Raw genomic sequence first — 14,926 nt, forward strand, 5'->3', positions numbered from 1 at the left:
TACCATTGTGATCATATGGGGAGAGAACCAGAAGATGGAATATTTTTTTGTCTCTCCCTCTTTCTCTGAAACTGCCTTTCAAATAAATTAATTAAAAAAAACCAAAAAACAGTTTTTTTCTATATTAGCCATTTCTCGCAAATGACAACTTCAGCTCTGGTTGAACGCTGGTATAGTTAAATTTTTAGTTTCTTAATAATAGTGAAAAGTACAACTCACATTATTTAAAGAAGGTCAAGGGAAAATTCTTTTACAATGCAGTTGATTTATTTTTCCCCAATGGAAGTACATACCTACATATCTCAGGTATACTGGGATTTCTTAAGGGTAAGTAGTACTTATACCAACGCAAAACTCGCACAAAAAGCAAATCACATTCTCTCTGGTGTTTCTGCTATAGACCCAGACATGTTCCAAACTCACTTCAGTGTAGAAACATAGGCCATGCAATAGAGAGAGAAGCTGTTTAAGTAAAAGAGAGCAGGCTCAGATGGCACTGACTTAATACTTACTGCTGGTTCAACCTGACTTCGATCTGCAATATCTATGTGGACAATTTCAACTGTTTTCCACGTGTTTGGATCTAAGCCATGTACCTATAAAAGACAAGGCGAAACAAAACAAAGTACAGATTACCCATGCTGGGTAAAACTACTACACCGCACTTCAAAAGCCTCAAGGAATAGTGGGACTGAAAACTACCACACGGCACGCAAAAACCTCATGGAATAGTGGAACTGAAAGGTAAGGTTACTTAGGAGCAGGAATTTCAAACTCCATGCAGAGCTTTTTGTAATACGCATTTCCTCCTATGATCTTTCTGATGACATCTCGTATAATCTTTGAGTCTCTCAGGGCACATTATGGAGAATTTAAAAATCTGAATTACTGCTTCAATTAAGTTAGCTGTCTGGAATCTCAACGGATCTATTAATCTTTTATTGTCCCTTGTAACTCCAAATAATAAGGTGTATGAGTACACGTAGACAACGCCAAATGAACAGAAATTTGTCAATATCAGTATTATTTTCTGGTAGTTCTTAAGAGATGATTTACATACAGCATCGTGGTGTTGATCTGTGTTTAACCCAAATGATACACCAAAAAGTTCTTGTAACTCAGAAATTCTACACAAACCTAAAGCAACACAACCAGATTTAAGGAACTGCACTCTATGGTATTAAAACCTCTCGAGTCTAATTATCCCAAAACTATTCGGTTTTAGTGTGATGTCAACTCCTCTGGACTTCATGTTGTGCAATCACTTCTTTCTGAAACTCCATCTATGACTTGTTTAAAAACTGCCAAGATCCGCCATCTGAAAGCTGAAAATGGCAGATTAAATCATACACAGATTAAAGCATATCAAATCATCTCATTTAGACCCTAAAAATTTTACTATAAAAAACAATATGAAATGTCAAATGATCACTTGAAAACAAAACTCAAAAGTCAAATATCACAAATTAATATTCTAAAATTCTGTTCATTGGCATCAATAACATGACAAGGAAAGTTAATGGAATTGACCAGAATTATGAATTTAATTCTCCTCTAATAGCAATATCATAAGGTTGGAAGAGCACTCAGCAAATTGGGGCATGCACTGGAAAACAGACTGCTGGGCCCCAACCCCAGGCACCCTGACCCAGCAGCTCTGGGTGGTGCAGGGACTCCGCCCTTCCAGGAAGTTGCCAGGTGTCACTGCTGCTGCTGCTGGTCCAGGGACCACACTTTGAGAACTACTGGACCAAGGGTATATAAAAAACTAGGTGACCCCCAACCCTGGCCAAAATTATGCAGTCCTAACTGATGCTCCTCAGGATAAACACACAACAACTTCCAACCACCTAGTGAGGTGCCTGTCAAAGCTTCTGCAAATTATGCAAAGGACTTTGTCCTGCCTTGGGGTCATTTCTGCGACACCAGCCCACATCCCAGCAAAGCAGATGCAGGTGAAAATTAAAGCAATCATCCTGCTATATAGAACAGCTCTGGCAAATACAGAAATGAAAGCAACCTAAAGCAAGCGGCTAGAATTGGACTGGGGAGTATCTGCGAACTAACGTTTGTCCATGTTCCCTGTATTCCAGAAAACACAGCAACCCCGCCAAGGTCTCCTCACAGGTCTAGCTGCTCACTTGCCTCAGTTCCACCCGAAAGCCAGGGTGTCCAGATGCTAGTCTAACACAGGCCCTCACTCTACTGAAGACCAAGTGGACCACACACAGTAAACCCTGTTTCCAGGGGCTCCTGCACTGGAACTATCATTGAAACTTACGTTTTCTAATGTTCCCAAGTCTGGTTTGTGCCATGTTTCAATTTTAATGAAGAAATCATCTTTCATATATTCATTCTGCAGAAACACAACAGGAAAAATGAGTGATCTTTCACTAGTTCTCTGTGGCTACTGTCTACACAAGCCTCACCAGCATAAACACACATGCTCTGACCCATGAGCTGATTAGACTCAAGTGACAGAGGATCATTAGCCACCGATTTTTCCCAGACTTGTCAGGCAAATCAAATACTGCACGCTCTTGAATAATTTAAACAATCTTACCTTTCATGCAGCACACAGGACTAATAAAGAAGCTATGAGATTGGTGAACAAATTTGACATTCAAAGAAAATAGCAAGAGCAAAATAAAATCAATAGGGAGATTCTGAGACAGGGCTGGCAAGTGCCCATTAACACGGGAGCATGTGGTGAGGTATGGGCTGGTGGAAGAGCACACTGGATGAGTCACACAGGGAGGGGTAGTTTTAGAGAAAATAATTACAATGTACACCAAAGTTCGAAGATGAAGAGTATGTGACATAAAAATAGTTTTACTCACCGTTACAACTGAAGCACAGAACAGCAAAGAGGTAGGCAATAAAGAGGAAAAATTTCAAAATATTAATTAGAGTCAGTGCAATCTGTCCCAATATTTAAAGTCACAAAGACTAAACTACCTGAAAACACAGAACAGTTAGGAGCTATGTGTACAGTTTTTACACATGACACTACCGAATATATTACAGAATACAAATAAAATATGAAGAATTTCCAAATAACGCTAAAAAGCAAAACATTACTTCTGAAGTTCATTTGGCTAACAACAGGACACTGACTCAGAAGCTGGACCATTACATAGCCATTTAAGTAAACTACACCAAAGACACTTCTGAGGGTGGACGTCCTTCCGTAAGGGTCCTGGAGCCAACACGGCCCTCATGGACCCGATGTGGCTCTTCCCCAGGAAGGAAGCCCTGCCCTTCCCACGGCTGGAGGACCCCACGGCAGCCTCCCTCTCCCAGCACCCAGGTGGTCCCGATGTGGCTCTTCCCAGGAAGGAAGCCCTGCCTTCCCCCGGCTGGAGGACCCCACGGCAGCCTCCCTCTCCCAGCACCAAGGTGGTCCCGATGTGGCTCTTCCCAGGAAGGAAGCCCTGCCCTTCCCCCGGCTGGAGGACCCCACGGCAGCCTCCCTCTCCCAGCACCCAGGTGGTCCCGATGTGGCTCTTCCCAGGAAGGAAGCCCTGCCCTTCCCACGGCTGGAGGACCCCACGGCAGCCTCCCTCTCCCAGCACCCAGGTGGTCCCGATGTGGCTCTTCCCAGGAAGGAAGCCCTGCCCTTCCCACGGCTGGAGGACCCCACGGCAGCCTCCCTCTCCCAGCACCCAGGTGGTCCCGATGTGGCTCTTCCCAGGAAGGAAGCCCTGCCTTCCCCCGGCTGGAGGACCCCACGGCAGCCCCCCTCTCCCAGCACCCAGGTGGTGACTATCTGAGAGCCCACAGAAGGGCTACTTCCTCATGCCCAGGCCAAAAGGGCAGCGGTCGCGGGGAAGCAGGCTTACTTGTTCTACAGTAGGGGTAGGCGTTCCAGGCTTTTTCATGAAACACCAAGGAACCCTCAGGAGCAATCATCCTCACGAAGGCAGGAACTTTGCTGAGGAGAGAGGTGATAGGTATGTATTTCAAATGCACCATCTATTCTTTGTGGACACGTATCTCTCAAAGTGTACTGAAATCTAGGTTTGATGTTTAGTACTCAAGACTTCCATCCCAAAATAACCATGGAGAAAATCCAGATGAAAACAACACAAGGATTAAGAATGTCTGACTACAGAGAGGGTTACTGCTTAACAGAAAACAATTCCTTTCTTTAGGGGCTGTCGATCTACTCCCCTGATGTGAAATCCAAGAGTTAACTGAAACTGCCCAACTGGCGTAGTAATACAACACAGACGTCCTCTAGTGTGGCTCCAACGCCATCATTCTGTTTCTTAATGCAGAAGGCCCTGGAATAGGGGCTTTCACTGAACAAGTTTTAAACACATTTCACAGAAGAGACAAACAATGACAATGTGAAAGACCCATTTAGAGAATGAGAAAGCAAAGTTCAGTCCACGTAGACCAACTTGCAGGTCTGCGATGACTCACTGGCTGTCCTGAGGGCAGTCTGAGACGGACTGGAAGGTCTACATACATGTGAACACTTAGAGAGCGTGTGCAGATTCTGAGAACAATCAGGAACAACCTCCACAGGTAACCAGGCAAAGGACACTCCAACACATTGCAATCATCACTCAGTGACAAACCAGCGGGGGATCCACCTTCAAAGGTGTTTCACATACACCGTACTCAAATTCCACCACCACCACTTAGAAGCCGTGTAACCTCGGACCTATCACTTGCATCTCTAACTTTCATGCGTTGAACAGAGTTCGCACTATTCACTCTGCAGGCTCACAGACTGAATCAGGTGTCAGTGCTGTGCTTTCCCACACCGCTTACTGCAGTGAGAACTCGGACAATGGCACTGTTCTGCAGTCACGGGCTGACAAGAGCTGGGTTTTCCACGGGCCTTTCTTCTTTTATACCTTCCACTAACTGCGAGGCACAGGTATTTCTTCATTTCAGTGGCTAAATAATGTAGGTCAGAATCATGTCCCTCACCTTCCACAGCCACGTCACTGCTGCTTCTAAGAGAGCTTTCAAGTATGTCTGTAGCCAAGAGAAGAACCAACCAAGGAAACGGGGGAACAAGACAGACCTCAGCTGCTGAGACTGAGCAGTGGCCCACTCTTCCTATACTAGAACCTGCGCTGTCCACCAACATCAGAGATCATGATGTGACCACCCTTTCAATTCTTCCTCAGTCATCCCATCCTTTACCCACAGGGCACCAGTTTGAGTCCTGGCAGCTCCAGTTCTGATCCAGCTCTCTGCTATGTCCTGGGAAAGCAACAGCACAAGGTCCTAGTGCTTGAGCATCTGCACCTGCGTGGGAGACAGGGGGAAGCTCCTGGCTCCCGGCTTTGGATCAGTCCAGTTCCGGCCATTGTGGCCATTTAAGGAATGAACCAGAGGATGGAAGACCACTCTCTCTCTCTCTCTGCCTCTCTGTAACTCTTTCAAATAAATAAATCTTAAGGAAAAAAAAAAAAAAAGCCCAGAGGCAGGTGTTTGATGCAGTAGGTCAAGACACCACCAGGGACACCCACAACCCACACCTGAGTATCTGAGTTTCGGTCAAGACTCCGCCTCCTGCAGATTGTGGGCCCTGGGACACTGAGTCTACTAAGATACCTGCCACTCACCCAGGAGAACCGGGTTGAGTTCTAGGGTCCTTGCTTTGGCCTGGCACTGCCCTGGCTGCTGTGGGCCTTTAGGGAGTAAACCAGATCTGTCTCCCTGTCATTCAAACAAAAGTCAAAACAGGAAAAAAAAAAAAAAAAAAAAAAAAAAGAAAAAGAAAAAAAAAACCCATTTTTTAATTAGATAATAATAGCTGCCTGTGAGTACACTAAAAATCACTAAGTATATATTTTAAAAGGATGAATTTCATGGTATGTAAATTTTATCTTAATTTTTTAAAAAACTGAGGGGGGAAAAAACCTAGTAGGCTATCAGTCTGGAGGTAACAGGAAAGTTGAGTGGACAGATAATGGTAACGTCTATTAACACAGTAAGTGATGGGAATGAGGAAAGATGAAAAAAGAGGAGACACACCAGAAGCAGAAAACTGCAAAAATAATTTACAAATCCCAATCTGTGGGAAAAGAATAAAGTAATGAGATACAACTCGGCTAACTTCTAGGAGATCTAAACTCCAAAAGTAGGGGATTACAGAAACAGAGAAGGAACACGTTCACTTAATGAGAGAACAAGAAAAATGAGACAGACAATAAGGAGGACACAATGCACTTCAGAAAGTAATTCTGCTGTTCTGTCAGAGGCTCACTTTTGATTTAGAAAGCTTTGAACTGCACAAATTTTAAGACTGAACCACACTGAGAAAAAATGACATGCTTTTTCTATGGTGTTTAATTCTTGACTGAAGAATTAGAACTATAATCAGCTAATATTTGCTAACTACTTACTTGTGTAAGATGCCCTGAGAATGAGTATATACATACATATGTATGTGTGTATGTATAAACAATCTTTTTGCATCTTCAGGTGACATAAACCTAACTGAAGTTCTTGGCAAAAGACCCTTTCAGTTCCAAAAATGAACTCGTACCTTAAACCACATAAGATTTTAAAAGAATGGTAGGTCTTTTAAAAACCTTTAAAAAAGATTTATTTATTTATTTGAAAGGTAGAGTTACAGAGAAAGGAAGAGACAAAGATTTTCCATCCTCTGGTTCACTCCCCAACAGTCCACAGAAGCCGGGGCTGGGTCACCCTGAAGCAGGCGCCTGGAACTCTATCTGGGTCTCCCACGTGGGAGCAGGGACCCAAGGACTTGAACCATCTTCCACTGCTTTCTCAGGAGCATTGAGCAGAGAGCTGGATCAGAAGTGAAGCAGCTGGGACTTGAACTGGCACCCATATGGGATATCGGTGTTGTAGGCTGCAGGCTAACCTACTGTACCACAACACCAGCCCGAAAAGGATGACATTTCAATAAAACCTGTGCTGTTTCAACTTCTGGGAAACAAGGCCATTTTGGGGTTGGCCAAGCTTTACAACTTCTCCATCACCCAGGGCTGACCTGAGATGAAGGTATAGTGTTTACGCAGATGAGGAAGAATACGGCTGACCTTCCCCAAAAAGGCAAGACAAGCAAATACAAAGAACTGCTAAGGATGTCACACGGAAAGCTCTCAGGAGAGCTCCATGTCCTTCTCTGCAACACGGGGAAATTCTTTGTGCAATAAATGCCCTCCTGCCAAGCTACCGTCCACTACTAATTCAGCGTAGATTAAGTAAGGAAACACTCAGCTTTTTGTGGCCAATGTTGCACAGGACAAACACGAACACATCTGGACATTCAAAAGGTGTCAAAGTGAGAAGGGAGCAGCAGTGATGAGTTTAGGAGAGAACAATCGATTGGATTTAGTGTAGCCGAGAAGCACCCTGGTCACGAGGCTCACACCCAGGGAAGAAAGGTGCAGGAGGGACTGCACGAAGCTTCAGGGTCCGCCTAACAGGAGAAGGTGGCTCGCTTACAGACACGGATTCTCATTCTGGATGGACTTACAACAACAAGGGACATGTGATAATCCTGAGTACGCTATTAACTTTATTTTGAAAGGAGATTTTAAAGAATTATGAGAAAATGAAATATGGTGAAAGCCTTATTTGGGAAGAAGTTTCTCTGTGACCTTCCGTGGAACACACTTCAGAAATGGCAAATATTCCACCTCTCCCACAGGGCTCAGCAGAACAAAGTGGTGACGAGGGCAGGGGACAGTCCCTTGAACCTTGCCTGGACCTGTCTTCGTCACTGTACGAGGTTGCTGCGGAGTGGATAAGCACCCAGCTCCAGCGCTGACTGGAACCCAAGGAGCGTGCACCCAGGAGGACGAGAGGACGGGATGCTCTGCACACAAGCATCATGGGAGTCACTCACTGTAAACTCGGAAACAGACAGAAGCACACTGCTTTCTAAGACTTCTCTGTGACAGTCAAGGAAACCAGACACTTGAAGGTCCTGGCAGTGAGTCACGAACTTCTGGACTGTTTCTCAGTCTTCTGCCTGAGGCCAAGTATATACATCTTACAGTTCAAACTGGAAGCACACCAGCCAAAGAACTCACGGACTTTAGTCACACTGGGTTACGCTAACCCCGGAATTCCAAGCATCTCAAATGCAAAATCAGGTATTAATGGCCAGAGCCAAGCCTGCAATTTGAGTGATGTCACATGGTGACAGCATACAGAGCTTAACAGAGCAGGGCTGGCAAAGGAACACATAGCACCACACAGGTGAGCTTCTTAGGAAGGGAACTCCAACACTCTGTAGGGTCCACGAGTTTGTCTTCCGCGATGTGAACTAATGCCACTATGGAAACTAATAAAAATTTAAATACAAAAAAAAGTTAATCAAGAAAAACTTTATCAGAACATTTAGAATGTTCCTTGGTAGGATGTGAGTGTTAAAATGTTTTTATTCACTGGCACTGTGGCACAGCGGGTTAACACCCTGGCCTGAAGCGCCCGCATCCCATATGGGCACCGGCCCGAGACCTGGCTGCTCTACTTCCGATCCAGCTCTCTGCTGTGGCCTGGGAAAGCAGTGGAAGATGGCCCAAGTGTTTGGGCCCCTGCACCCACATGGGAGACTGGAAGAAACTCCTGGCTCCTGGCTTCAGATCAGCACAGCTCCAGCCGTTGCAGCATACTGGGGAATGAACCAGCAGATAGAAGACCTCTCTCTCTCTCTTTCTCCCCTTCTCCTTCTCTGTGTAACTCTTTCAAATAAATAAATAAGTCTTTAAAAAAAGTTTTTATTCTTCCATATCTTAATTTTTATGAAAAAAGAATGTTAAATATTTTTTTTTCAAAGATTTACTTATTTACTTGAAAGGCAGAGTTACAGAGAGGCAGAGGCAAACAGAGAAAGGTCTTCCACCTACCGATTCACTCCCAACATGGCTGCAATGGATGGAGCTGCGCCAATCTGAAGCCAGGAGCTTCTTCCTAGTCTCCCATGCAGGTGCAGAGGCCCAAGGACTTGGGCCATCTTCTACTGCTTCCCCAGGCCATGGCAGAAAGCTGGGTCAGAAATGGAGCAGATGGGATGCAAACTGGCGCCCATAATGGATGCAAGCTGCAGACCGGGGCTTTAACCGCTGTGCCACAGTGCTGGCCCCTCAATATTACTTTCTGAAACACCTGATTTAGGCCCCACATCAGTGTAAGTGATGGAACCTCTGAATAAGGGGCTGCACCGCCAACCCTGTCCTGGGTGCAGCACAGCGAAGGCCTCAGCACTCACTGCTGAATGTGTTCTTTCCCCTTCCACACCAAGAGCTGCCCTGCCAGATTAAAAGGCCACCTGCAATGCCTGCATCCCATATGGGTGCTGGTTCAAGTCCTGGCTGCCCCACAGCTGATCCAGCTCCCTGCTAATGTGCCTGGGAAAGCAGCTGAAGATGGGCCAAGTCCTTGAGTCTCTGTACCCACATGGGAGACCCTAAGAAACTCTAGGCTCTTGGCTTCAGCCTGGAACAGCCCTGGCTATTGAGGCCATTTGGGTAGTGAACCAGTGGATGGAAGAATCTCTCTGTCTCCCCCTCTCTTTAACTCTGCCTTTCAATAAATCCTAAAGAAAGCAAGCAGAGTATAAATAACAGTATTATCAACATTATGTAGACTATACCTTCAAGAAAGACAAAATGTTCTTTCTACCGACACGTTTTTTTGGATATTCACTCATCTACCACTCATGTCTGAGAAGAATTGGTTCCAGGGCCCCAGAAGATACCAAAGTTCACAAAGCTTAGTCCCTCACATAAAACAGCATAGTGTCTGCATATAAACTACACACATCTTCCTGTATGCTTTATATCATCTCCAGAAACTTAAAATACGTTAAGACGACATAAACACTATCAACAAAGCCGCTGCTCTGTACCGTTCAGGGAATACCGACAGGAACAAAGTTTGTTCGTGTACACAACAGATACAAATATTTTCCCCAAATAGTCTGATCTGAACACTTAGCCGAATCCTCAAATGTAGAACCCTTAGACGTGGAGGGTGATTATTCTTAAGGTGCCAAAAATTTGAAGAAACCACAAGTAAGAGTCTATAGGTAACTGGCTAGTCAGTTACTGTCTTAATTTTCAAGGCAAACAGAAGCAAAGAAATGCTGTATTCTAAGATAAATTAATAATCAGATCTAAAGTTCTGTACAGTGATGACCTGTCTTCCATTCTTATGCTACTTTACAGCAACCAGCAAAGTTTAAGTGAGTAAATGTGAGCTTTACAGCAGTATGACTCACCTCAATATTAGAGAATAAAGGCTAAGAACAAGATTCCCTCTTACCGTGCGTGACTTTGGGAAGATTACTGATCAAATGGAACCCTAAAGGCCATTAATGGTTAGCGTGGGCTTTGTGGCACAGGGACCGAGCCACCCTGGCACCCCCACATCCTGTCTCAGAGTGCCAGGGACCAACGCCTGCCTCTGCTTCCCATCCAGTTTTCTACTAATGGGCTGGGGAGGCAGAAGGTGGCCCGGGTCCTTGTTCCTGCAACCCACAAGAGACACGTCTGGGTTCCTGGCTCCTGTTTTCAGTCTGGCCTAGCCTCACCTTTTGCAGGCATTTGGGGAGTGAATCAGTGGATGGAAGATCTTTCTCTTCTGTCACTCAACTTTTCAAATAAATAAACTTTTTTCCTTTTTTGAAGAAAGAAAGTCATTAATGGTCTTTGGCCTTAGATAAATACTGACATTTTCCATTTTAAAGGATCTATGCCAAAAATAAGAGATTGTCTTTGTCAAAGTCAGGAGAATGTACAAAAGATATTTGACAAGCCAAAGACAAAAAAAAGAAATGAACAAAGAATCAGAGCAGCAAGTCAAAGAAGGAATTCAAATGGTCAATTAACATGAAAAGACATTCAACTGCCTTAACAAAGACAAATGTAAAGGAGACTATTTTCTCCCTATGAAAATGGCCAAAATTAGTAAGAGAAATCAGGAAAACTGAATACTGTCAAGAGTCTGGCAGGACAATCCAGGGGCAGTGCAAAGTCCTCCAAGCAACCCTTTCGTGACTCTCTCCCACAGAACGGGTAACCTGAAGTGGATGGCCATTTATCCACGTATACATAAACATCTGTGACAGGCAGACACAGCAAAATCCCTAAAAAGACTTATCATTTAGGCAATGCTTATGTAAACTACACAGTGACACACTAAGAAACCTCACTCAGCTTTAAAGGAATCACACAGGTATTAAACTACACTATTAAACTACATGGTTGCGTGACACACCGCAGAACCACATATACAGCAGGAGTCCACCCAGAAAACTGGGGCCAGCACTGTGATGCAGCGAGTTAAAGCCCAACCTGCAGTGTCAGCATCCCATATGGGCGCTGGTTCGAGTCCCAGCTACTTCACTTCCGATCCAGCTCTCTGCTATGGCCTGGGGAAGCAGTAGAAGTTGGTCCAAGTCCTTGGGCCCCTGCACCTGCATGGGAGACCAGGAAGAGGCTCCTGGCTTCGGATCAGCTCAGCTCTGGTCGTTACGGTCACTTAGGGAGTGAACCAGTGGGTGGAAGACCTCTCTCTCTAGCTCTACCTCCTTCTGTAACTCTTTCAAATAAGTAAAACTAAATGTTTTTTTAAAAAAACTAAAAACACACATGTAATATCTTTGACTTCTTTACAATTTCTTTGAATATACACAGAAAATTATCTGCAATTCCAGTGTTGCTCTCTGTGGTTGCAGATATTTGATGGCAAGGAGTGGAGACCAAGTTTTTATCTGACAGTCTTCTCTGTGTGAATTTTTGTCATAAGCAAACATATTACGTTTAAATTTTTTAAATAATTAACATCAGAAGGAGTCTCTCAAAAAATTAAAATGCAACACATTACCATACTGAAATAAAAAATGCCTCTTAGCACTATCTACTAGCAAGGTAGTTACACACTTGCTACGTAAGCTAGGGAGTTACTGCATAAGTGTTTAATATAACGACTACGTATCAAATGTGAATGCCTCACTTACCTCTTCAGGTGGTAAATTTTATGTGTATATTGTCCCTTTTCTCCATCTTTCTCATAAGGTTCATTCTTTAAGACTTCAATTCCTTCTCCACCACCAGTCTCATTCTTACTAGCTTCTGCAACAGAGTAAAGCTGTCCAACCTGATACTGAAATATCAAAAGGCACAGAATTTCAGCAAGTCAGTAGTAATATACAAGATACAGAAAATTGTATCTAGACTATTCAGCATATATTTCCTATATGAACGTATGATTCAAATTAGAGTAATATATTTAGGAAGACAAACACCAGATAATCATAGGGCTTTAAGAAACTATTTTACAGGATTTCTGTTCTTTGAAAAACCTCTAGTTACAAATATTCCATGCTTGAATATATACTATTTACTTATCAAAAAATGTCTTGACATTAGGTACAACTCACAAACACTATAATTTGTACTTTCACATCGACTGTATCTCATTTAATTTCATAAATTTCAGAGGAAGTTGTGGCAGGAATTTGTCACTGCCAGTTAACACTGACCAATCAGATTACGGTTCTCAATGAGAAATAGGAGCTATCCAAAGTATAACAACAAAGAAACCCAACATCCAAAAACCATGACAGCTCTGAACTCTGGTCTTTTTTTTAAGCTCTGGCTTGTGCATGACATGCCCAATTTGGCCCTTGATCAACCAGTCAGAAACAGTGCTCAGGCTCAAAATCATTCAGTAAGATTCTTCAGTAAATTGCTTTTAAGGTATTACAAATACACAAGGGAATCTCAAAAATTTTGTGGGAAAATGGAATTAAAAGTTTATTTTGATGTAAAAAATTTGTAATTCAGTTTTTTATAATATGAATTTCCCATGACAAAGACTCCTTGTATGCATGGATTTAAAAACTTTTTGTCCCAAAATATACTTAGCTTTCAATTCCATTTTCCTTAACCTTCTAGAAGGACCCTCATACAAGCCCAACCAAGAGCCAGGAAACCGCTGTCTGGAGTCTATTTTATTTAAAGTGAGCTCTAACACCTGAGAATCAGCAGTATTGCTCTACACCAATCCGGAGTTGCTAACAGCTGCAACAAATGATAAAAAGCAAAGGTCTCGTGTTCTGACTTTTTCCAGTGGCCAAGCCACAGCACTACCTGCAATCTCTTCAAGTCTGGCCAGATTTTTTTCTTTCCAATGAAGACAGCCGAAGAAGCATTCTTCTTTTTTACAAGCGTATTTACAAAGAAAAATAATAAAAATCTACCTCTAAGAACTTGTAATCCAAAACTAACAGTCCCAGGAGAAAAATGCAGGTCACCGTATTTACATATTCCTGTCCAAGAAGCTACTGAGGATATGACGCCACTCTGCAGGTCAATTTAGACACACACAATCTTACTCCACGTGGAACTGCTTGGAGAGCAAGCACACTTCTCACACGCTCCGTAAGTGTCTGCAGGGACTGTGGACCGTGCAGAGGGCTCCCTCACTTCTTTTGGTTTTTCATTACACAACAATACATTCAAGTCCTTCAAAAAATACTTTCAACAGTCATTTTTTTAAAAAAGGACTAAAATGTGTCTAAATCAAAAGGTAATTGGTCTTGGTCAAAGATACAGAGTTGGAGAAACAATCAGACAATAGTATCCAAAACTATTATTAATGGACTAACATTTTTGTGGTACGTTACTACACTTTCCTCTGCTTCTGTTACGAATAGCTTAAATGGAGACATGAGGCAGGTTTATTAATCTTAATATGACAAAAAGCTGAGATTATTTGGGGGGTGATAATTCCAAGACTTGGACTTCAACAAGTTGATTCAACCAGCTAAAATCAAGAGAAAAATCTAACAAAAACAAATGTCAAATTCCACATTCAAGTTCAAACAATCAATTGCACAAATAAAGAACTGGGTTGTCTGGCTTCCCTCCAGTGTGGTTTAATATACTGAAACCTCAGGCACTACTCAGATACATACAGCTGTGTTCAAGTCTACACTAAACAGGGCCAGAGCTACTCCTTCTTAGTGCCTGCCTTTTTTTCTGTCTTCTGTCAGCTGTCACTTCCTAGGTTATCAGTTTGTTTTGTCCCATTTCCAACTCACTGCTCCTAATCTACTGTCAACTCTAGGAAAACCAGATAGCTGAACAAGTCAGAACTGTAAGCAAGTTCAGAAGGGTCTGGAGGTTTTCTGGGTTTTGCTACACATTTCTTGATTTCTCAGAAATCCTTTCTGCTTTTATTCTCTGCTTTCTACTACAGAGAGCTCCAACTGCAGGATATGCACGTTCTGAATAGCTGGTGTGTTTCTCTGTCACGTGCAGATAAAGGTAACAACGCTCACGGCTACATGCTGGCCAGACCACGTCTGGAATACTGCTTTAGCTCACAGCAAATACAGCATGTGCAGTAATGAGGCCAGTTGTTGGGGAAGTCTAGAGGTCATGTTCTATTAGGCCAAATAAATGTGCCAGGAATATTTAACCTTCTGACCTTTTGAGATGGAACAAAAGGGCTGGGGACAGGGAGGTACTGGGAGAACTAGCATCCAAACACCTGAAGGGACACTGTAGGCAGGACAGCAGCGTTATCTCCTCCTGCTTGAGGGGGATGAACCATGAACAGTATGAACAAACATTACAAGAAAGTAATGTGGTTGAAAGTAAAGACAAAAGTTTTAAATGTCCAACAATCAAGTAGATTGCTTCTCTAAGCAGCTAGCTACTTAAATTTTAAAGAACTTAAGTTTAGGCTGCAGCCTCATTTCCTGAGATGTAGAAAGATTGCCTCACTGGCACACAGTTTAAACTACTTTTCAATTTCTTTTTTTTTTTTTAATTTTTTAAAAAAATTTTCAGCCCCGGTCAGACGGCGCACGGCGCGGCAGGGCGGCGGACGCTCGCGGCGCCTCGGGCCCGGCCTCGGCCTCCACAGCCCTGGCGACAGCAGATCCGCCCGGGGCCCGTGCCCAGCC

General features: G+C 43.4%; 1 protein-coding gene across 1 annotated transcript in view; it reads right to left on the bottom strand.

Annotated features, from left to right (window-relative positions):
- Positions 1-14,926, bottom strand: part of PITPNB (phosphatidylinositol transfer protein beta) — a 62,807-nt gene that overhangs the window by 43,309 nt on the left and 4,572 nt on the right. Inside the window, exons 3-7 of the mRNA XM_062182493.1 lie at positions 11,969-12,114; positions 3,843-3,934; positions 2,841-2,848; positions 2,282-2,356; positions 513-596 (exon numbers count right to left, since the gene is read on the bottom strand). Of these exons, the coding sequence (XP_062038477.1) occupies positions 513-596; positions 2,282-2,356; positions 2,841-2,848; positions 3,843-3,934; positions 11,969-12,114 (405 nt within the window). The remainder of the gene's footprint in view (positions 1-512; positions 597-2,281; positions 2,357-2,840; positions 2,849-3,842; positions 3,935-11,968; positions 12,115-14,926) is intronic.

Source organism: Lepus europaeus, chromosome 23 (genome assembly GCF_033115175.1).
Source record: "Lepus europaeus isolate LE1 chromosome 23, mLepTim1.pri, whole genome shotgun sequence".
NCBI classification, from domain to species: domain Eukaryota; kingdom Metazoa; phylum Chordata; class Mammalia; order Lagomorpha; family Leporidae; genus Lepus; species Lepus europaeus.